The sequence below is a fragment of the Chironomus tepperi genome, unplaced genomic scaffold, assembly GCF_022539635.2.
Source record: "Chironomus tepperi strain 1889 unplaced genomic scaffold, CSIRO-AGI_Ctep_v1 contig_174, whole genome shotgun sequence".
Taxonomy (NCBI): Eukaryota; Metazoa; Arthropoda; class Insecta; order Diptera; family Chironomidae; genus Chironomus; species Chironomus tepperi.
The window spans coordinates 495,410-519,112 of record NW_027226296.1 but is presented as its reverse complement, the minus strand read 5'-3'; the positions used below and the strand labels follow the sequence as shown (position 1 = coordinate 519,112).

The following is a 23,703-nucleotide window of genomic DNA, read 5'->3' as shown; positions in this document are numbered from 1 at the left end:
GACTCATTTATCTAATCTATCTTAAAATCAAAAATTGAATGTTCAAGATTTATATCCAACTTTTTTAAGCATTTTTCATTCAATATCACATCAACTTCAATGCTGTCTATTTTTGTCAAAGCATAAGACTTCTATTTTTATCGTCAACACTCTTCTGTTTTTGACATTTAATCGATTTCTATTGATTGAAAAATGAAATTTGTGAAATGTAATTTAAAGGATTCTCAAAAACGTTGGAAGTCAAACAGTGAAGCATCTCTTTCAAGCTGGGTAACGTATGCTTTTCGAGTCTATTTTTATTGATGTTTCTTATAAATTTAAGATGAGATGTTTCGATGTAAAGCTTTAATGTCGATGATGAAAGAAATTATTTGTTTGAAATTTATCGATGCGAAATTGGAAGGAGAGGACGTAGATTTTTGATGACTATCAAAAAATTGAGGATCTAGAGGAACAACCGGAAATTATGTAACGTTTAGGAAGGGATTGGGGGTTTGACGAGTTTGGTACGGCCTTGGTTTATGATCTTGTCACTAAATATTAAGGTTGGGTGATATGGCTCCAAAAAGCTCAGAGTCACGTCATTTCCGACCATTCCCAATCACGTGACTTCCCCCCTAAAACAAAATTCACAAGAACTTCCCAAAAAAAGTACACGACTTACTCTAGATAATTTACAACAGATTTGTACTACTTACAAAAAAGCTTCTTATAATAACAGCATCTGTATTGTTCTCAATAAACGTATCAGAATGATTTATTGATTTTAATGAAAAAAGGCATTACAGTAAATAATGTGCTGAACGAATAATTCCTGCACATTATTGTACTGACAGAAAGTTATGCCTGTATCAGTAAATATATTTGGCATCAATTGATCTGTGCGATTTAAGTATAATAAATGAGAATAAAATTGATGTCGTGGGAGAACAAGCTTATAAGTTGTGAGTAAATGTGGATTTTTGGAACTAAAAGGAGGCTGGGTAGTATTTGGAAGGGATAGGGCTTAGGAATCGAACATCGTCAGTCAATATAGAATGTCAGTAGTTTTGTAACTCAAAATTTGAGGACTTTTAAAACGTTCTGTATTTCCAGGCATTTCTAAGGATTCTGGCTGTATATTTACATCAATTATGATCCATGGTCTACTTTACACCTTAGACAGGCCTGTCATTTGACAAGTTGTATGTCTAGCTTTAGAGAACACTAATTTAGCCGTAATTTCATCTTTTATCCCTTGAATCAGAGTTGACAGGACTCCAATGAAGTTCTGATTTCACTTATTTGGAGTCTGGACTACAGCAGACCCGACATTTAGGGACTTTTGTAGTCCAGACTCCCAAAGTCCTCCCAATTCTGCCTTAAACTAAGCATACAACTAGTCAACTAGTCAAAGTAACAATTTTACTCGGAAATTCTAGCTTATTCTGATATCTGCTCACATTCTTCCATATCCAATCATTCATTAAAGCCATCAACTACCATATACAACTCATAAGCAAGCAATCCATCTTATTTCACCCTCAAAAACACAATGATAAGCTCCAAACAACCGTTCATTGAACTTCAAATGAATCAGTCTTTAAAACTACAACAATTTCCTGATGAGAATCAACAAAGTCTTTACAAGTCATCGACAACAGAAGTTCAATGTTCTTAACTAATCTCCTTATAATCCAGCTCAATATATTTTGTTCTGTGTTGTCTTGCTTTTTTAATGTCAATCGATTCTATTGACTTAATTTATTAGTCATGTAGCTTAATTCCGTTTATCTTTGGCATTAATTTGTCTCAACATCGATTAAGGATTTGCTATTAATTAATTAAATAAGTAAATACTTACCATAATAATTGATTTAAGCCACTACTAAAGGCAAAAAGAACGAGAACGTACAAGAAGAAGAATTTTATAATGTCGGTGACCATACGGGATAATGACACTTGTAATGGTCCTAAATGTGGATTAACTGAGAATATATAGACGAGTTTTAAGGAACTAAAAATATTTCCAGCACTAAATAATCCTTCACTAATCAGCATCGGATCCCATGTGTCCCATTTTTCACGTGCTAAATCAGCAGCTGATGGATCGATTGCCATCTCTTTTTGCACCTAAATGGGAGGAATAGAAATTTAAATGTGTCAATCAAAATCATATAAGAATGACTGTATAAATAGATATGAGAATAAAAAAATACAAAATTGTTCATTTCTGATGATTTTGTCAATCCATGTGACATGTATTGTAGCTGTATTTGGCTGTTAAAAATAGAGATAGTCAACAATTATCGATAGAGTAGCTTTTGGAAGTCGGAAAAGCTTCTTAGTCACTTTGGGGTGAGATTATTGAGTTTATTTGGGATTTATATTGGGTATTGTTCAGGATATACTCATAGAGTATCCTTAAGTCCTTGGCAAGAGATCGCGCGGTAGGCCAAAGAACTCATGGAAAGAAGCTGTCGATAGAGATAGCCTCACACTTGGAATTGGTAATGGGCAAGCGGTAGCCAGCTATAGAGCCAGTTTCAAGAGCCGACTGAGGGAAGCCATGGAGCACACTTGATCTGTACGGCCAGCAAAGTAAATAAGTAAGTATCCTTAAGTAGTGAAATGTGTTTGTCCGTGCAGCATAAGTCAGTAAATCGATCCAAAATCTGACATTACGACGGCGTGACTCTGATTTGGTGTCGGATTCAATTTAGATGAGTTAGAGGACGAAGTACCTCTGGAAAAATGTCAGATTTAAACCGAATTTGAGACCCAGTCAGAGTCATGTCGGCCTGGAATGGATTTTTTGAAAGATTAACCAAGTATAGGCCTAACTGTGAGTACACAACAGACGAGGATTACCTCCAAGGTGTGTCGTGGAGTAAAAATGCTTGGACAACACTGAATCAACCGATTTGTGCTGTTTGGGTTGATTATTAGTGAGATGTAACGTTACGAGTACAAATAAAAGTACAAGAACGGGTAGGAATTGAACAAATACTTAAAATTAAAGATAGAATATTCATATTTTTGAAAAATTTTATTATTTCTCTGAAGTTAAAAAGGTTTTCGCACTTCTTGCCAAATCATCAATCTTCAAATGCCTTGCAAGCATTGTAATTTCCTCAACATTCTCCTTATTCACATTTTCTTTAACAACTGCCGTTGACAAGTCCTTCAAACGTCCAACCATTGAACAATGTTCTCTAATAATTCGCTTTAATTCATCCAAACAGTTTTTGCCTTTTTGGTACCTATAATCAATTCTTATATTTCTTCCGAAATCAGCATGTACTAAATGCACAAGATTATCCAAGATTTTATTGCCAATTTTCGTAATTTTGTTGTCCAGGAAGCTAATATGAGTGATTTTTGGTGTAAATTCAAATAAATCCTCAGGCAAGGATGTAATATTGTTACGTTCAATCATCAGCTGCTCCAAATTTGGAAATCCTTTCAAATCTTCTTGGCAAATTGTTTTCATTCCGCAGTCATGAAAGGTAATACGTTTTAAATTTGGAAAGAATTTACTCAATTCTTCTCTTGGAAATGTCGGTATAGTTCCGCTTTGAAAGATAATTTCAGTCATTGTTAGATTTATTTCTGGTTCTTTTTTTACAAAATCAAAGATTTTATCTTTGGTTGAGTTGAATTTTCGAAGCCAGAGGAGGTTGATGTAACCCATGGTTGTTGCTGGATATTGATGATAATTTTGGTAAACGTTGAGCTTTATCGAGGATATTTTGGTTTTTTGTTGAGTTTAAATTGTAGATTTCAACTTTTATAGATAAATTTATTTAATATCTTATAACTGGACTAGCTGATGGTACTAATTGAGTAGCAATGATGGATTTTGGAATCAGCATAGCTTTTTATTTAAAAAGTGTCCAGAAAAGTTTCATTAAGTTTCAGGTAGTTTAAGTAAAAGTTTTTGAAGCTACTGAAAATAATACCTAAGAATGTTGTCATGTTTATACTTTACAAAGGGGTCAAGTTTGAGAAAAATGCAGAGCTCGAAGCCAAATTGAATTTTACCCGAGTAGATATAGACAGGGTTGTTAAAACATGTTCGGTTTCACAGAATCTGAACACATATGTCATATATTTCATGTGTGCACAGGGAAGAATGTGTGGATATGTGTGCATGTATGTGAAAATCCACACATTTCCACACATTTTTCACACATTTTTCCATGTGACATATTTTCAAACACACCAGATTCTATTTTTAACAACTCTGGATATAGATATGTAAGAACTTGACATCAATTGGACATTAACTTGCCATCGACCAAGAATTTTGTCCATTCGATTTATATGAAGCCGACTTGAATTTCCTAACAAAATCCGAGTCGACCTCGAGCTCTGAAACTATAAATTGTTGACTATCTCTGTATTAATATCCCGAATAGCACAAGTTGACTAATCGATCCAAAAACTCCCTCCAGGTTAGAGTTATTGAATCTGGTACTAAATGTGAGTCAAGCGGATCTGGGTTTGGCTTTTTAATTAATTAACTGACTTGTGCTATTCGGGTATATGAAGGGTTTCAATATCAATACAATCACGGTGAATTTCGATCTGAAAAATCAATTTGGGAATGTTCATAAATTACGTAACGTTAAAAAAACAATCTTTAACTCCTCTTCGTCCACCGTAATGCTTTGTTACAAAATTAAGTACCGAAATTTGTTTTCTTAACAAAATTTTGGCTTGCCTCAACCAGAACTACACATGACATGCGGCTCATGTCATTTCAAATTTGGCAGCACATAAGTTGCCCACTACTGCCTTAAGCATTACGCAATTTCCAAACAATCCCCCAAAACATCCAAAACTACCAAAATAATTTACTCACCTGAAAATATGACACAACCCGTAGTGCCACTGTTGCAACATACAATGAGTTTGTTATAAAATCTATCACATTCCACATGTCATGTACATATTCTTGTAGTCCCACATCCCACAATTGCTTCACCTCACTCCATATAAGACCTAAACAGAATAGATAGAGAATATTGGAGATAGATAAGAACATGAACAAGGTAATTCAATCATTCTGTTTATATTTCCGATTTTTTTGCTTGCTTCTTCTTGCAAACTAGGTGTAAATACATTTGTAGCTCGATGAGACAGTAAGGAAAGAAGTTGAGTAGCATGAAAAGACAAATGTTAGTTCTCTTGCCAAACTACATTTTACGTAACATTTACCCCCACTCTATATCACATCCAATCGTGTTTGTCTCTCACATCAATTGGCAGTCAATAGAAATCCAATTACGAGATACAGCATAAGAATCGATTTGTTTTTATTAATCCCAGGTTGGATATTTGTTAACGAAATGTGAAACTTTAAAATTTTTTTCTTATCGAATCGCGTTTCATAAAGCACTGACTGCTCGTAATCTTTATGTTAATGCTTGTAAGCTTTATTGTATCGATATTTGATACTTTTTTTTGTTGTTAAGGATGGATGAAAAATATATTTATTCCTGTTATCGGGGATTTATGTGGTAAAATCTGTCATTTGTAAAAATAGACGACCAATTTTCATATATTTTATGTATCGATGTCTGAAGGGGAGAAGCATGAAGCGTAGAAATGGCTGAAAATTAGGCTCTAGGCCAACTTGCCCTAACAGAAATGAGCTCTCATCTAAATGAATTATCATGAGTATACTGGCCAGTATAATCCCGATCGGCAGAAATGTTGCCACCACGGCGACGAGGTGGCAGTATGCTCCACTTGGCGAAAACAACCGATTTGTTCGGCTTTAAATATGCTGCCACTCGTCGCTGTGGTGGCACATTTCAATATGAGCTCATTGTTTGTTCGGTTTGACTCCAGACTGAGGCCAGATTAAATAGAATCTGAGCTATATTGAGAGTCACGCTGGCATGGGCTCGAGTTTTTGAACATTCTCACGCTTTGTGGCTTCCAGAGAGGAACTTGGGTTGGAAAAGCATTCAATTTGGATTTTAGAAGAGCTTGAAATCAAGTAAAGTTGGCTAAACCTAATTCAACGGCCTGGGTTCGAGTTTTTGACCATTTCTATGCAGTTTGATTTCCGGAGAGGAACTTGAATTGGAATAGCTTTTGATTTGGACTTAAGCTAGAGCTGGAAGTCAACTTCAATTGACTAAATTCAATTCAATTGCTATTCAAGCTTACTCCTAGTCAACTTAACTTGAAGTCAATTCATTTTATTTTAATGACAAATCGATGTCTCAACTTCGACAGATTCCAAGATCAAAAATTTACTTGAATAGCTTGAAAGAAGTAAAATGAAGCTTTAGAATAGAATTTGCCATAATCAGATGCAAAGGTCATCCAAGATATGCTTGAGTACTGTGAAAGCCTGCTGCATCTAACAGAGTCAAACATGAACATCTGGATGAGCATCAAAATAATTCCAAATCTCTCAACTTTGTCTCAAACTTAAAACCACTTCCGACAACCACAACAACCCCCTAGATCTAGAACTTTTCCGAAGAATCCCTTTTTGGGGTTGTTCGTCTATTTATAAGTATCACATGACACTCTTCAAGCAAAATGTTCTTATTTTTCCAAAAAATAATAATATCCTTTTTCCCATACAACATGCATACCCTCACAGACTATATAATGGTCGAAAAGTTTTTTCGGTTCACAGTAATGAGATTTTAATATTCTTTTATTGAAAAGTTATCTTGATGAAATACTTTTTTGGGATATTTTCTGTAAGATACAAAATGATTCAGCATAACAGATGGTGATTATCAATTTTTGTGTAAGTAGAAAGTGATTGAAAATTGATTTTGATGGGAAAATTTAATGACGATTTGAGATCGTTGAAATGTAATTTGGTCCATGACCTTGTCACTTTGTAGCTGATGGTCTTGATAGAGACATTATTGCAAATTGAGCATTGGCAAGCTGTAGCCAGCGATAGAGTCAGGTTCAGACGTCATCTGAGGGAGGTCATGTCTCACAATTGATCTGCAGGGTCAGTAAGGTAAGTAAGTAATGGTTCAAGAAGTCTTGTAGACATGAATGAACCTAGAACAACTTCCAACTGCCTTACTTACTTGAACCATGCTCCAACTTGGAGCCTAGGTTGCTATAAAAGACCTAAAGGCCTTCCATCTGAATCTATTACTAGCCGAATCACAAAGCTTGTGCAAATTTGCAGTATTGACATCTAGATGCCTAGAACCAAGTAAATATAGCAACAAAGTACCAATACTAATGCTGTACAGTTGTAAATTCGATATTCCAACCCAAATAACACTAGAAAACATTGCAAATGATTTAGTAATTACCAGATAAATTTGCATACAATTGTATTCAATCTCCTGCCTGCTCTCAACTTCTTTCCATACATTAAAATATGTTAAATTATGATTTTGACATGAATACATGTAACTATGAATAATAAATTAGGAATGGTGTGATGATAATCACTTAACAGAAGGTGAATTTTCATACAGCTTAAATATTGATGTGGAATGATGCATAAAGGATGTTGGCTGTACCATAAAAATTTGATTGCATTTTAAGTAGTCATGTCTTATTTAGAATTAATTACAGCAACTAAAATATTCCTTAAATGTTATTGAGATTGATAGCTGCAACTGCATTTGCTTTAAGCTTCAAATTAATTACATCCAACAACTGCTTCCCCAAGCAAATCGTCTCACAATTTTTAAATCACGTCATTTATATCAATTAACAGTTAGCAATTCTATCAATTCTCATCATCATTCCTTCAAGCTCTTAATAAATGAGTCTCCATTACCATTTAGTCCAGTGGTGGACAACCTTTGTTTTTTGGGCACTGCTCGAGCAAAATTGCTCAAGGCATTCAATTCATGGCATTTTCCAAAATTCCCATAATCACACCAGTGTGCCGCGTCACATAGGTTGTCCACCCCTGTCCAAGTCAGTCACATAGCTTAACGACTCCTATGTGACAAATAGATTCTTTCAATTAATATATACTCACCGCTCACCCACGATAATATCATCCATTCAATCAATGTTGGTGCAGCACCACGTTTTGTCGGCAGCTCATCAGCAGCAGTTTGTGATTCACCAGAGAAATCCATCACAGATTCAATACGTTGCGATGCAAGCATCAAAAGAACTGAAAAAAAAAAATTAAAATCAAATTGATTGTTATTAAGGATGAAAAGGCTGATTGTAAATTGGAATGGAAACAAATGAGTTGGATATACTCCAAACTGCAGTCTTTTATTTTGTGAAAATGTAGCAAATTTTTAGGATGTGAATGATGGAGTGCTTAATTGAAGGATTTGGCATGACAAAATGGTTTTTTTTATTGTTTTGTTCAGTATAAATCGATGTTGTGGACGGAATGGAGGAAAAGCTTCCAATTAGTTTGAAGTTGTGAGAATTGTTGTGTATTTAATCAACTATTTTGGATGGATATGCTTGATGTTCATACTAGAATGAGGATTTTGAGAGTGTGGTATTGCAGATTAGAGGGTAACTGAATTAATGATTTAACATCCGAATAGAGCACAACATTGAAAATTGCTCAAGATTGAGTGGTCAAGTGCTTTATGGCACGGTTGACCAAGAGCTTAACCAAGAGTAGCTCAAGCTAAGGGCTATGTAGCTTAGCCAAGAGTTGTTCAAGCTAAGAGCTGTGTAGCTTTGCCAAGAGTAACTCAAGCAAAGGTCTATGGAGCTTGAGGAAGAGTAGCTCAAGCTATGGAGACTGTGTAGCTTAATCAAGAGGAGCTCAAGTTAAGGGCTGTATAGTTCAATCAAGAGTAGCTCAAGCTAAAAGTTTTGTTGCTCAAGGAAGAGTAACTCAAGTTATGAGTAGCTATGGGTATCTATGTGCTATTCTTGCTTATCCTACTCGCATTAATGGTAACCACTAGACTTCAGTTCGTTTCTCAAGCTAATCTGTGCATTCTCTCCATATGAACGTAACTAAGTATGGTATACGAGTACTAAATCATGTCCTCAGCCAATAAAATTGTTCGAAGCCAATAAAGAATCTCAAAATCAGGGTCGTAGCTAGATTTCTTTCCAAAAAAGGTGGATTTTGCACCCTTAATCCTAAATACACCCTTGTTCATGATCAAGCGTCCTTGAAAATCTCAAATCCATTCCATTTCCATCCACTTCCACCTCTACAAACATTTCTACATCCATGCATAAATCAAGATCCACCCAAGTTCAAGTTTATATCAATTTGCTTAATTTCCATTTGAAATCTCCTCTCCATGTCAAAATTAAAAGCTTTTAATGCATCCATAGCGTCTCCCAGTCAAAATAAAAGGGCATTAAAATATTCATTAATCTCTTCTCACAACCACAAATTGTTCCGTACCAAACAGTATGATGATATAATAACTTTATGCATGTTTTGGGGGGTTCATGCATAAATTGCATTGTGCGATAACTATTTACATCCAAAATAATACTTACATAGAAATGTAAAATACGATGCACTGTGGCAGATGAACTTGATAAATGGCTTTCTCATTGTCTGTCCAAACGAGGAATGTGGTGCAATTGTATAAGCCACGGAGAATAAAGGAAACATTATTCCTGAAAAATATTTGAGATAAAAAAAATTATTTTTTTCATGCTTTACAGCATCAAATTAGCATAAATTAATGAAATAAAGTCTCACAAAAAATAAGGAACGAGAGTTTGTGTACTTCCATTAAATAAATCATTAATCTTCATTGCGTTTCATCATTTTTAACACTGTTTACTCACCAATTCGACAAATCTCGAGTGATTGTAAGGCCATATTTTTCCGACGGAATCCAGGCAGACCTTCATACCATATAGACGCTAATAATTGTTGTACATTTGGGTGACTTACGAACTGGAAATTGAGAATAAATTGAGGATTTTGAATGAATTTTAGTTTGGAATTATTTAATTTTGAGGTTTTGATGTAGACACAGTTTTTGAGGACGAGACTTAAATTGAAACTTGATTCTATTGACACTAGTTGGTTGGGCGATCAAACCCTCTCCTTCCTTTACACTTTTTAGGAAGAATTCTTAAATTTTCAATTCTTCGAGACAAAAATCTAGAATTTGTCCAAAATTGCAGACCAGCAGAAGAAAAATGCAGACCTGAAAACATAGATGCAGGTCTGCAGCCTTGACCGAACTATAAGGGAAGGTTCAAGAATGCAGAAAATGCTGGCCTCCAGTTCTTGGCCAAACTATACATTTGGTTTTATGGAGGCCGTACTTCAGGCTTTTTATATGAAGCTGTCTCCAAATGGAGGCTTGGGAACTCTAACCCTAAAAGCGCAGACGTTTGAAAAGTGACAAATGAGACCTAGTCCGGAATTTAGTCTAGATTTCATCAAACCAGGATTTCATAAAAATTAATCTCATCGCCAATACCATGAGTCGGTCGAGAGCCATGAGTCGGTCGAGAGCCATGAGTCGGTCGAGAGCCATGAGTCGGTCGAGAGCCATGAGTCGGTCGAGAGCCATGAGTCGGTCAAGAACCATGGGTCGGTCGAGAGCCATGAGTCGGTCGAGAGCCATGAGTCGGTCAAGAACCATGAGTCGGTCGAGAGTCATGAGTCGGTCGAGAGCCATGAGTCGGTCCAGAGCTCGAAGTCGACTTGAATTTTATATGGAGTACCTGCCAACTTGAGTCGAGTACAGCCGAGTATCAACTTGAGTCGGCATTTTCATACAAAATCTGAGTCAACTTCGAGCTCTACGCCAGCTTAAGCTCACATTTTCCATCTTTTTCGTGCCACGTGCTTTCCATTTAACTAAAAATAACCAAAAATTTCTTACACAACATCTGAAAATCCCCATAAAAATTAAAATTACATCTCCTCCATCCACAATTATATAAAAATAAAGCTTCCATAAAAATAATCATCAAATTTATTTCGATTAAATTTATTTTCAGTTCCGCAAAATATAATGAAAAACTTTTTATCCATGCTAGAAGTAATCTATTGTGAATTAAATTTAGAGCATCATCAAGTCTACGGTTGCGTAAATTTGATTCATTTTTTTTAAATAAAATTTTCCATTTTCTTCTTTACTTTATCAGCACCTAGTCAGCAGATGCAAGAAGAAGAAAATGAGAAAATTACAAGACAAATTGCCACAGGTTATCGGGTCAAATCGTTCAGAAATTTGTTTGCGGTACGAGATTTGATGTGGCTTTATACGTAAAAAAAATCCATCATGTCTTAAAAGATGCAAATATCAATGTAAATAGGAAATCAAGGAAGGTATAGGAAAAGCACAAAAAAGCTACATTTTATGTAAATCGATGCTACATCCAAAATATTTACATGTTTGTCCTCATGTGATGTTATAAAGATATGTACGTGTGCCTCATGTATAATACGCAAGTCGTTGTATGACAGGTACATCGTACAAGTAAGAAGGGAAAGAATAACAGAAAAAAGGAGATCCTTCTTATGATGTTTTTGCTCGTTATTCAGACTTTTTTTGTGGGGGATTTTGATGTTTAGTCAAGAATTTGAATATAGGGGTGCATGATACCTTACATTATTAACTTTTATACACTATAGAGTTTATTCGATAGGCAGTGAATTTGATCCGATTAGCTCAAATCGGCATATCAATCCTAAATCTGGTTCTAAACAGGCGTTACTCTGACTTACAGCTGGTTTTGGTTTGAATCCTGTACAATGTCAGTGGCACTCTAGCCTGGTGCAGTATTATGGATCTATTGACCGACTTGTGCCATTTGGGTGATTCCCAGAAAGCACAAGGCGTTGATAAGCATGAAATCCAGTCCCAGACAGAATTGAATTTAGCTTGGCTAGCCTTAAAAGTTTGATGCTGGATTTCTTAGAATCTAGTCTAGGACCAGAGTCAGGTCGACCTGATGCCGTATTTTGGTGCTATTTGGGTGATGCCGGAAAGCATACGGCATAGGAATTGAAAAAAATTCAGCTCTAGATCGAATTGAATCTAGAATGATTACGGATTTCATAGAATTTAGGTTGCGATCAGAGTCACGCTAATCTGGGGCTGGATTTTCGACCATGTCTCCACCGTGTGCCTTCTGGGATGAATAATGTGTACCCAATCGAAAGCAAAGTGAACCGAAAGCAGCCATTATGATGTCAAGGCACTCTTTCATGTCCTTTTATTAATACGACAATTAAGTGATGCTCTACTGACTTTATTGTGCTGTATAAAGATAGTTAGCTGCCAAAAAATCGCAAAATTTGTAAGATTTTCCTACAATTTCCCTCAAAAACCTTCCAATTCCTCAATAGAACCACCAAAATTCCATCCCCTACTCATCAACAAACCTTAAAATTCATCGAATCCTTTCAATTCATTCTTTACGAATCATGCCATAAAGTTTCTAAATAAATTTGTATCATGTCATAAATCTTCTCCCTTAGAATCTCTATTCTTTAAGCTTTCCTGACTGTGTAGATATCATTATGACATGTCAGCACATCATTTTCCTTTAAGCTTTCATACTTTTTTTGCTTTCTTTTGGGTTCGTTTAAACTTTAAAAAATATTTATTTTGTGGAACAAGAAAAATTTGTGTTGGAATTTAGGGGTTGTTTAGTGGTTACGTAAGGGGGGAAATTTGGGTTTTTTGACTCTGTTCCTCTACTTCTTCCCCTCCTTTTATTGATTGTGGAGTTGCTAAGCCTCAAACCTCAATCTTCCCATAAGAAAGTGACGTAACATTTGAACGACCCCAAAAATATCTGAGTGACATTTTTTGTGGACTTTCCCAACCAAATTTTGCAAAAAAAGCTTCTCTTTAATTTTGATACCAAATTTTAAAGTTCTGACCATTCTTGCATACTTTGCTATCGCACGTGGCATGCCGACCATATCACAGAGTCCTCTCGACAGCTGGCTCGTTGTACGCTTTATAGAAAAATTTATTTTTTTGACCTTTGTCATTGTTTAATGTCCTTTGGCATTGGTCCACAATAAAGGATTTTTTTTATTATTTTATTTCATTCTTTAAGATAGACGAAAAAGCTTTTAAGTCGATAAGTTTTCGTATCGTTGCTGGAGAAGGAGACAAAAGTTTTGTAATAAATCAATTTGGGGATTTAAAATTTAAAGGAAGATGTTGGATATAAGGGAAGATATTTTGAGGATTTATAGTGATTTTAAATGGAAGAATGAAGGACTTTTTGGGATGTTTTGGGATGTTTTTGGGATGTTTTGAGATGTTTTTGGATGTTTTAGGATGTTCTTGGATGTTTTGAGATGTTTTAAGATATTCTAGGATTTTTCTGAGGAAATTTAGGGATACAGCTTCAATCTTCTAAACTGTGTTGCTTTACAATGAAGCATTGCTAGCCTAAATGCTCAATCATCTATCTCGGAACTTACACAGCTGGGAAATCGCATTGAAACCAGGTGAAAGACCGGCAAGACTCTGGTATGGAGTTAAATTCAATGAATCCAGCTTCAAGCCAGACTCACCAAAGCCTGGATGTGACTTTGACCTCAAACTGATGACCTTCACCTCACCAAAAACCATTTCTCTTACATCATCCAATCAACCATTTGTCCACACAATCAAAAACATCCTCAAATAATGTCAAACACTTCTAATCCGGCAAGATAAGCAAACACCCAGCACAAAAAAAAAATAGATTGATGTGTGGGGCACTTAAGAATGACAGAGGTTTATACTTATTGCTATGTTAATTTACGTATGTATAACGATGTCTCGTTAACGACAAAAGTAAATCTAAGCTCATTAACTTGAGCAACATTTTTTTTCTCTTGCATGTCTGTTGACATTGTGTCCTTTTTCGAGTGATTGTTGTTTGTCTGTTACTTTTTATGCTGATTCTGTTTTTTCCGCAAAAATATGTAATTTTTTGTCAAAGAAAAATGTATGAAAATATGTTCGTGTTGCTGTGACATGAGGGGAGTGTTAGGGAGTTATGGGACGTTTAAGGGTAAAAGGAGGGTGGTGGAATTAGTGAGGATATGCTCGTGTTGCCTAAAAGTTCCTGGATTGGATGTATTGACAAGGACGCTAGAGTTCTTAATATCCCGAACAGGCATAAGTTCCCGAAAGATAGAGCTGTCTACAGACATTCTTCAAACGCGGCAATGGGCCTTCTTACCCCAGCCAGTGCTTTAACATTAGGGCTCATCCGGAAGTTACGTAATACTTATTTAGGGAGTTAAGGTTGGTTAGGGACTTCAAATTTTGGTTCTTGATTTTGTTCCAAACCCTTACGGAAGGGTGAAGGACGGGGGTGCTGAAATAGCTACCTCTAGCGTTACCTAACCCCCGCATATCCCCAAAACACTCAACAGTCATCATTCCTTTTTATGTAATATTCAAAAAAACGTCATATTGCAATGATGAGATTTCCTCTGATTTGTGTGTACAGCACAAAATTTTATTGCTATTCTCCGACACAAAAAAAGACTCTCAAGTTCCACAGTTATGGGAATTCAATTTTATCATTATGGGATCAATGTATTGTTATGAAATGAATTGCTGTATGCTGATTTATTCTGTTCAATAAACGCCAAAAAAATAAATTCTTGTTGTTTTTATTTCAGATTGGTAGCGTTTGGGGAAAAATTCAAATTGAAATGGAAGTGGAATATTTTTTTTTTGTTTTATTGAAGTTTGAAATGCGTGAGAAATAAAAGATGGAAATTGATGCTTGACTTGTGGATTTAAATGTATCGTGTGACATTAAAGCTTTTTTATTTATTTTTGGTTTGAAATTGATATTATTGAGTTGGATTTTTATATGTGTGTGGGCTGATTGATGAGTTTTTGGGTGGATATAGGGTATTTAATTTTTAGAGGATATGAGGTATGCAATGATATAGCAATAAGTTGGTGACTCGAGCGTCACAAATCAAGAGAACTCGGTCGAGTTGCTTTTAATGCTCCGATGAACTTTATTCATTAATCCAAAAATGGAAGCCGCCTCTATGTGGCATCTAAGTGACTGCTCAGAGTGTCTAGCCTGCTCGGGTGACTATCCCGAGTTACACAACTGAAGAAGTCTTCGAAAAAGAGCTTTAACGGCTCTACCAAACCACTTTTATTAACAACAAATGAAATACGACTCGATGTTGCATTCAAATGACTGTCTGAGATGACTACATCGCTATAGTGACTTGTCTGAATGACAAAAGTCAAGAAGCTTCCGCTACAAAGCCAAAAAATGCGGTATTTACGACTAAACAATGTCCCATCACCTGATTTCCTCAATTTCTACATTAACCTCCTTCCATCCTCAAAACACTCAACCATACCTTATAATTCATAAACAAATCAGACTACTCAATATTCAACAGCATTTATCTGCTCTTATAATTTTCCTAGAAATCTTATAAATTCCACTCCGAATGAATTGAGTACAGTTAAAAAGTCAGGCTAAATCTTGATATAAATTATTCATTACGCAACACATTGTTCTTATATTTGAAGGCGTCAGGTGCTGTGTTGAAACTCCTCACAACATAATAAGCCTCATCCATTTAAACTCCTTTGAATATTTTATTAAAAATTGTTCTATTGAAAGGATCTTAGGAGTGTTATGTTGTGAATTTATAGGTAAATGAGTGCTTTAGAGCATGTTGTTTGCTTTTGTCTTGTTAGTGAATATTTCAGGGGAGTGTTTGGGGATTACGTGACGATTAATTGGGAAAAGGAAGCTCATGGAAGCTTACTTATTTATTTCCTTGGTTAGGGCACATGAGACATTCCCTACGTCTAAAGGCTCTAGCGTCCTTTTCAACACATTCAATCCAGGAATTTTTTGGTCTTCTTCGCGATCTAATGCCATCCACAAAGCTCGTAACCTTGTTCACCTTTAATATACTAGATAAGCATGTTCGTGAGCATTTTCTGGGCTTGGTCTGCTGTTGAGTGTACAGTCTTTGCCTGCTGGGAACACTTAGAGGGGATGATTAGGCGCAGAGGATTCTTGACTTTATGATAAAGCTCTACGATGGGACAGAGGGTCTAAAACGCTATTTGCATCGTCACATCACTTCCGAACATCCCCTTCCAAGCAGGAATCAATTTTTATCATGTGTAAATTCAATTTGTTAAAGGATTTAGACAGATATTTGCACGTACTATGAAAATTTAAATATTTTTGGAATTCTAAAACACACAAAAAAATTTAGAGCATTGATCCCAATTCAGCATACGTGCTCATTTACACAATATTATCTACATGATGATCTTCATTTCATCGTCAATTGATGTTTGTTCTTTCTTTTTATTCTGTGTGTATTTCCTTCACAATTTACAAAATTCATCAGCTTTATTTAAATTCCAATTCCAGAATCTTTTCATTCATCAAGTGCGAATTGATATACTTTTAAAATTAATTTCCTATTCCACATCATCATCATCATCATTGCAACATGACAACCTCATCTCTTTCAAATATTGATTTTTTTTACCACGTCAAAATTTTCTCTTCCTCGTTTACAATCTTGATGGAAGTAAATATTAAAAAAAAGTCATATTAAGATGCCAATTTTTAAATTTCAGTTCAAGCACATATGTGAGTGTGGAGTTAGTAAGGATTAGTGAGAGTAGTGTGAGTTGAAAGCGCATTTTTGGGGCTTTTATTTACCAGAAGAGCTCGAAGTTGACTTAAATTTCCATACACAATTCGAGTAGATTTTGATTTATGCTCCCTTGACAGAAATAGACTGCAATTAGCCGGTCTTATGTCTAGTAATAAGCTTGACATTTCATAGAAAAATGCACAATTGTCAAGCATTTATCAAGACGATTACAGTCGATTAATCACAGCCCAATACACTCGGTTAGTTACTTTGCTGGTCACACAGATCAACAGTGATCCATAAACATTCATAGACGTTTCTGGCATTCACAAAAGCTCTTCTATGGACACCAAATGGAAGTTGGATATATTAGACAGACTTATGAAGCCAGCTTCCATTTTATGATATGAAAATTGCTTTAGCTGAGTCTTAAAAGCTCCGTGGAGGAACCTTCTTTCCTAAACAGGCAACGAGATCGCTTTTAGGTACCTTGGTGTTATTCCTGAACCATAAACGCATATTCTTTGCCTCTTAGGGTTCATATGGGTCATTCAGGACAAAAGTATCCAGTGTCAGATACTTATTTGAAGCCGTTCCAGCCCAAACAAAAGGATTATTCATTTAAAGTCAGTCAGACAAACTAAAATACACGCCCAGCATTTCCATTTTGTAAGAAGTTCACGAACAAACTTTTGAAATTGAAAAGATACGCGAAAATGATTCAAAAGTGAGCAAAAATGGGAAGAAGATTCTCTTAAACGAGATACATTAAAGCGGAATATACACGTTCATATGAAACAGCTAGTGATTTACAGTGTGAATTTACCGATAAATTGTTTGCTTTTTAACAGCAGCGAATTTTTATTCTTGTAAACAAATTTTGTTGTCTAGCTTTAGCGGGTAAATTGTGTTACATGTGGGACATGTAAGTGTTTGGATTTTGAACATATACAGCATGAGATTGTGATTTTAATAGTTCCATTTTTCATAATAAAACTTGAAATTTTTATTGCTCTTGAATAATTTTTTTAGATCTCCGAAAAGGTCATAAATGTTTTTGACTTGACGTATCACATGTTGGACCCTTTCATTGATCTCTGATTTTTTGTTTATGTTTGAAAAGATTTCTTCACATGTGTGAATGGGATGATGTGAAAATGTTCCAAGAAATATCAAATTGAAGGTTGAGATTGTTTTTGTTAGTGATTGAAGTGAATGTTTTGAGCATCAATTTGGATGAAATTGAGTAATTTATAAAGGTTTTCATAAGAAAATAAGAAAATCCGATATCAGACTGTCTTAAGCTGATCAGGTTTGATTAATATCCAGCCAAATTCGATGAATTCCAATTAAATTCGGTAAAATTTGGCAAAATTTTGTGAAAATCTGGCCAAATTTGATAAAAATCTGGCCGAACTTGGAAAAACTTAGACTAAGTTAGGGAAATCCGACTAGACTCAATGAAATCCGGACTAATTTGTTCGAGTCTGACCTGTTTCGATAAAATCTAACCTTACTCTGTCAGATTCGATCTAATTCGTTGAAATTAGTTCAGATTTGTTAAAACTGCAGATCTCATATTAGACTCACGCCGACTTAAGACCGTATTGGCTGTTGAGAGCAATGACATAGCCATAGAGATCGCTGCTATAAGTTTTGATCATCTCTGTACCTTTTCCAACATAAAGATACCCAAAACCATGTATAAAAAGGATAAACTTCGATTTCAATTGATGACAAATTCCATTCAGCATTATTCAAATAACAAATCATTAAAATCCGCTGTGTCTTGCAAGCAAATCCCTCAGATCCTTCCATAATTTACCTAGTATGCAACAAATCTACCATTCCAATATGCTAAATCCATCTTTAGCAAGAAAATAATCACAACAAAATATAATCACGTAAATATCTCATTATTTTTATGCTTAATGCTTAATTTTTTGTTCCTCCTTATGTCGTCAACTATAAAGACTATGAACGATAATGGCTGAAGATAGATGAAAGTTTAACTACAAACGAGATGATGAATAGTAAACGTTGTCAGCGTTATGATAACAAATTTGCCATAAAACAACGAAAATCTCTCTCTAAATTGTTATACTGGCCGCGAGGACGCTTATGCTTTTATATCCACTTTTTATGTAAGTTTCTGTTTTATATTTTTTTATTGGACTTTGATGTAACTTTTCTCTTTTTTTTGTGTCGCTACGTTCAACTGCTGTCCTGTCACAATTATTATTACGTCGCTATGAAATTCAAATAAATCATGATTATTCAGAATATTTCATTTCTGTGCTGTAGCTGGAGCTTGACTTGATTTGAATTCTTTCTTTGTAGATGAGTTGCAGCAGATGACGTTGTTTAATTATTATAAAATATTAAAATTTAAGTTTTTTTTTGCAAGAGAATTTTTTTTTATGAATATTTATTTAGGTTGGTATAAATTGAAGGTAATGAGGGCATTGAGATTGGGAGGAAGTTGAGATTCCTGGATTGTGTGTGTTGAAAAGGACGATTAATATCCCGAACTGGCAGTAGCTTTCGAAGGATAGAACTGTCCTCAGACATTCCCTACGCGCGGCAATGGGTCCTCGTGCTCCCCAGCCAAGGAAGTAAGTAAGTAAGTGGAATGTTTGGAGGAAACCAGCTAAAGAGAAGCTTCTACAATTAGCAAGTCTAAAAGACTTCAATCAGGAGATTAATATGAAGTACGGCTAGATTAGACATAGAATTCGTAAAAAGAATACCAGAGAAAATGTCAAAGCTGGGACAGAACCACATGTTTGTTCAGGGGCTGTCCTGATTATAACCAAAGGAACAGTCAGAAGAACAGCAAGGAAACAGCCTTACTGGAGCTTCAAAAGCTACATAGAGCATAACAGTGATGAAAAAATGTCAGTTCTATGTGCGGACAGAGTATTTGTACGAACAAGGTGACACGGCAGCAACAGAGTTAGAAGGATAGCCATTTGTTGTTGCCTTAGCATCACATAAAAAGATGATTACAGTATTAAGTCAATCAGGAGGCAGAAAACCCCGTTCCTTAATCCAAAGTAGCCCAAAGCTTCATTTTCGTATTGATCTCGTAAATTAAGCAGTTTAAGTTCCCAAATTTTGCCTTTTACTAAAGATTGAAACTCAACTGAACTCAATAAGTGCCAATAAAGTAAATTTTCAAGGATATTGTCTACAATTCCCCCCAAAAAGTCTTAATTTGACCCAGAAATCTCAAAAAAATCTACAAATTTCCAATTATTATTAAATAAAATGCCTCAAATTCACACAAATTAATCCAATTCAATTTTGAACTATTTTACTTAATTTTCAACTACATTTTCCATCAACAGAAACAAAACAGCACAAAAAAATCTTTTGTTCGTGTGAACTTTAATAATATATATTTTTTTTAGTTCCTGCTCCAGTTTTTCATCACGAAAAAAATCGGATTGTGCTTCAATTCAATCTCTCATACATTGTGTGCATATAGGTTGAATGAAAAGCAATTCCATGTGATGGAGCGCGTCGAGTGATTATTGTATTCGTGTCAGCTGTGAAAAGAACTGAAATTTTATACTTTGTACTTAATAAAAAATTATAAAAAAAAATCCTATCCATGGAAGAAATTAAGTTTTTAAGCGTGGTGTCATGAAGAAGGAATGTTTTCAGAGTTTCATGTTGCTTGCGAGAGAAACGTAAGACATACTGTGCTCTTATCCGACATGCAATGAATTAAAGTTTAAAACTCATTCGTTTCGCCTCGTTCCTATTTCATGACAGCATTATAATAATTTATAGTCATCTATTTAGTCCTTATGTCAGTGGTGGACAACCTTTTTTACTCGCGGGACACCTTGGTGGTTAGCCTTGCACACAACATGCAGTTCATGCCATTTTTGACTGCAATTTAGTGTCCCGCAGCACACAGGTTGCCCACCACTGCCTCACATAAAAGAGTATGAAAATCTACTAAAATGATGATGGTAATAAGGCACTCATTATGCTTAAAAATATCTAAGAGTATGAGACGTTGTGGATGAAAAGACTCGAAAGATTTATTTTTGTTGATCGTAATTTTCATGCTTCCTTATTCCGCTATAATATTAATTTTTAAGTATATAAACGACACAAATTTTTCTTTATTTTGAAAGCATTCATTGACTCGACTTTATTAGTGCTCTGTGCTAGATTGCGATCTTTTTATGGATGAAAGTTTAGTGCCTTTTATATATTTCTTTGTCATTAATGACTGTGACTATGATATAGTGAGTAAAAAATTTTGTTTTTACTGCCTCCTCAGATGCTGAGGATGTTTATTGAGGAATCATTTGATTGCCTGTTTGATTGTTGATCGATCGACTGTTGGATATGAATTTTGGTATGAAATATTGAGATGGCCTAAGTTTTTGAAGGATTATAGGAATATAATAGATGCATGAATGGCATAAGATGGTCGGTAGAGCGCTGTCAAGAAAATGGCAAGACGGGAAGGTGCCTTAATAACGTCGTGACGACTATTTTGATCGATTGAATTCTGGGGATATTGCCAGAATACATTAAGTACACGAATTTAGGGAAGATTTGAGATTTTGGTCCAAAAATCCAAGCAAATTGAAAAATTTTGTCCAAAACAAAGGGATTCATGACTCCCAAACCTCCCCTCCCTCTGTATACACCCCTGATCATCTTGTTGATATTACATTATGTCCACCAAATCAGCATCACTAATTTAAACAGCAAAATATGCCAAGTCCCCCCCAAAAATTCCCACATATGTCTTTAAATCAAACAAAAACAAATAAAAATCTTAAAAAAACGATAATGGAAGTCTGCGATGCTGTGTTGATGCCTCATTCTCTGCCAATAACAACAACAATTCCCAGATAAATCATTTAAACGAGCTTAATTTTTATTACAAAATCAATAATAACATAAACAATTTAATAATCGAACATTCAATATATGTATTTTTTTGTTATGATAACTTTATTATCGTTTTTACTTCATAATAAATTTTATGAGCAATTTATTGTGCTTTGAAAACTCTTTTACTTTCTGTTATGGATAATGCTATGCTTTGTTTGTACTGCATTGTGTTGTTTTTGGGAAGGAAAATTGCTTTTATTACTGAAAATTGTCTTGTGGGAATATTTTTGATTTAATGTGTTTGATGATGCCAGTTCTGGATAAAATTAAGTTAATTTCAGAGCAGGATGTAGGAATAAGGAAGGTATAGTCAAGAGCTCTTGGGCTCTGTGATGTCAGTTACAGTCAATAATGACTCTGTCATTTATTAAACGCATAAATGAGCTTCTTTTTGATTAATTTCACTTCACAACCTACCCCTACAGACCACACAGGACTAAAAGTCAAAAACCTGCAGGTTCAACTCCATTGACTCAACTCAGTGGTAAGCTTCCACCTCAAACGACATATGGTTCGTGACGATTTCAAACATTTTTCACGGCACACAAGATGCCCACCGCTGTCCGAAACTGTTGTTTTCTAAAACATCGCAAAATCCCGATTCAGAAAGATTTACAGACTTCCAGACGGGACCAGAACTGAGTCCAACTATCTCGTATTTTCATGTCCTGGTCAGACATCGAGAAAGTCGAGAAAGCATACTGATCCACTTGAATACTTCTTAATTACTTACTTAATGTAAGCATGCTCCGGCTTGGAGCGTAGGCCTTCCGGCAATCTTGTTGCTTGAATACTTCTTAATTAGGTTTTATAAAGCCCAATTTTCAAAATTTCATAAATTCTCATAAATCTAGCAAAAATTCCAAATTTCCAGTCTTAATTCACGCTTATATATCCAAAAGGCACAAAATTGACACCGCGATTTATGCTTCAGTTTTTCGTTATATTTTTTATTGAGATTAAATGTTCAACATGAGAGCATCGATAACAAATTATTGGGGATTAAAAATTAAGACGGGATCGATAATAAAAATGGAGATAACGATATTGAGGGTGAATTTACTGTCAAATGAAGTGAGAGAGTTTTGTAATTTTTTGGTATGTACTTTTTGAGGGGAGGTTAAAGAGTATTGAATTAATTCAAGGTTGATAGGATGTATTTTATTGACTTTCTTGATGAAGTTTGTGAGGTTTAAATGACTTTTAGACACGTGTATGGCAGTTTGGACGGATTAGGAAGAGAATTGATGTCTTAAAAGGTCTAAAACCTTCCCAAAAAATTGAAAAATGTGAAATTTTAAACTAGTTTTTTGAAAGAATTGCTATCGACAATTCAGCAGGATAACTTAGTTGTTAAGGTACTACATCACCATGTTGATAGCAAAAGGTATCCCAGGAGCGTATTCTGAGGGATTTAGAGATCAAGTTTGACTTTTTGAACATAATTTTGAGCAACTCAATTTAAGAAGGCTCGACTACGTAGTCATGGCTGCTGACTGCCTTCCTAGTGTTAATTTTAGAGCTTTAAAACAGCTTCTGAAGATCTATGTTGCAGCCTTCATCAATTATGTCGCTCATGGATCGCAGTTCTTGCTACAACCCTGTTAAAATCAACCAATCCTCTATCTCATACCCAACAAACTCATTCTTAATTTTTTTCCCAAGAATAAACCTTTTAAAACTAGATTTATTTCCATCTTCTGCACTAGCAATTTATCATTCTCATCTGTTCATCCCTCACAATTTATGTTCCCAACCGAAATAAGAATTAAAGAAGAAGAAGGAGGGAGAAGAAAAAAAGTTTTATAGACGAATGACATACAGCGAAAGATTTTTGGATTTTATGCCTCGTTTAATTCACACAAATTTCGCTTCTTATTTACGGTGTGTGTAATTGTTAAAGCATTGTTAAAGGGAGGAAGTTTGTGGATATATTTCCATTAGAATATAGCACTAAATTACTATTTTTATCTCTGCAAATCGATACAGGAAGCATTCGTAAATTAGGGAATGCTGGAAATTGGGTTTTTATTCCTCATACACCCATCGTAACGCTTTGTAGCAATATCATGAAATTGCTCCCTCCCTCAGCTACCCGAGCGACACAAGTTAAGAAATCTCCGTCACAGAGCTTTAAAGGCTCCGCTAAACTTCTTTTTCGAGTACCAAATGGAACCCGCCTCCGTTTTTCGGCCATGTAACCAAACCTTCTTCATTTGTGTCTCTTAAACTAGTTACGCAAT

The 23,703-nt window shown here is 35.2% G+C and overlaps 1 protein-coding gene across 4 annotated transcripts in view; it reads right to left on the bottom strand.

Annotated features, from left to right (window-relative positions):
* The window catches only part of LOC139089053 (transient receptor potential-gamma protein-like), a 123,046-nt gene that overhangs the window by 19,218 nt on the left and 80,125 nt on the right, over positions 1–23,703 (bottom strand). For all 4 annotated transcript variants that reach the window (XM_070638481.1, XM_070638480.1, XM_070638483.1 and 1 more), the window contains 5 exons: positions 9,733–9,844; positions 9,436–9,558; positions 7,976–8,116; positions 4,847–4,986; positions 1,844–2,112 (listed from right to left, as the gene is read on the bottom strand). In XM_070638481.1, the coding sequence (XP_070494582.1) occupies positions 1,844–2,112; positions 4,847–4,986; positions 7,976–8,116; positions 9,436–9,558; positions 9,733–9,844 (785 nt within the window). The remainder of the gene's footprint in view (positions 1–1,843; positions 2,113–4,846; positions 4,987–7,975; positions 8,117–9,435; positions 9,559–9,732; positions 9,845–23,703) is intronic.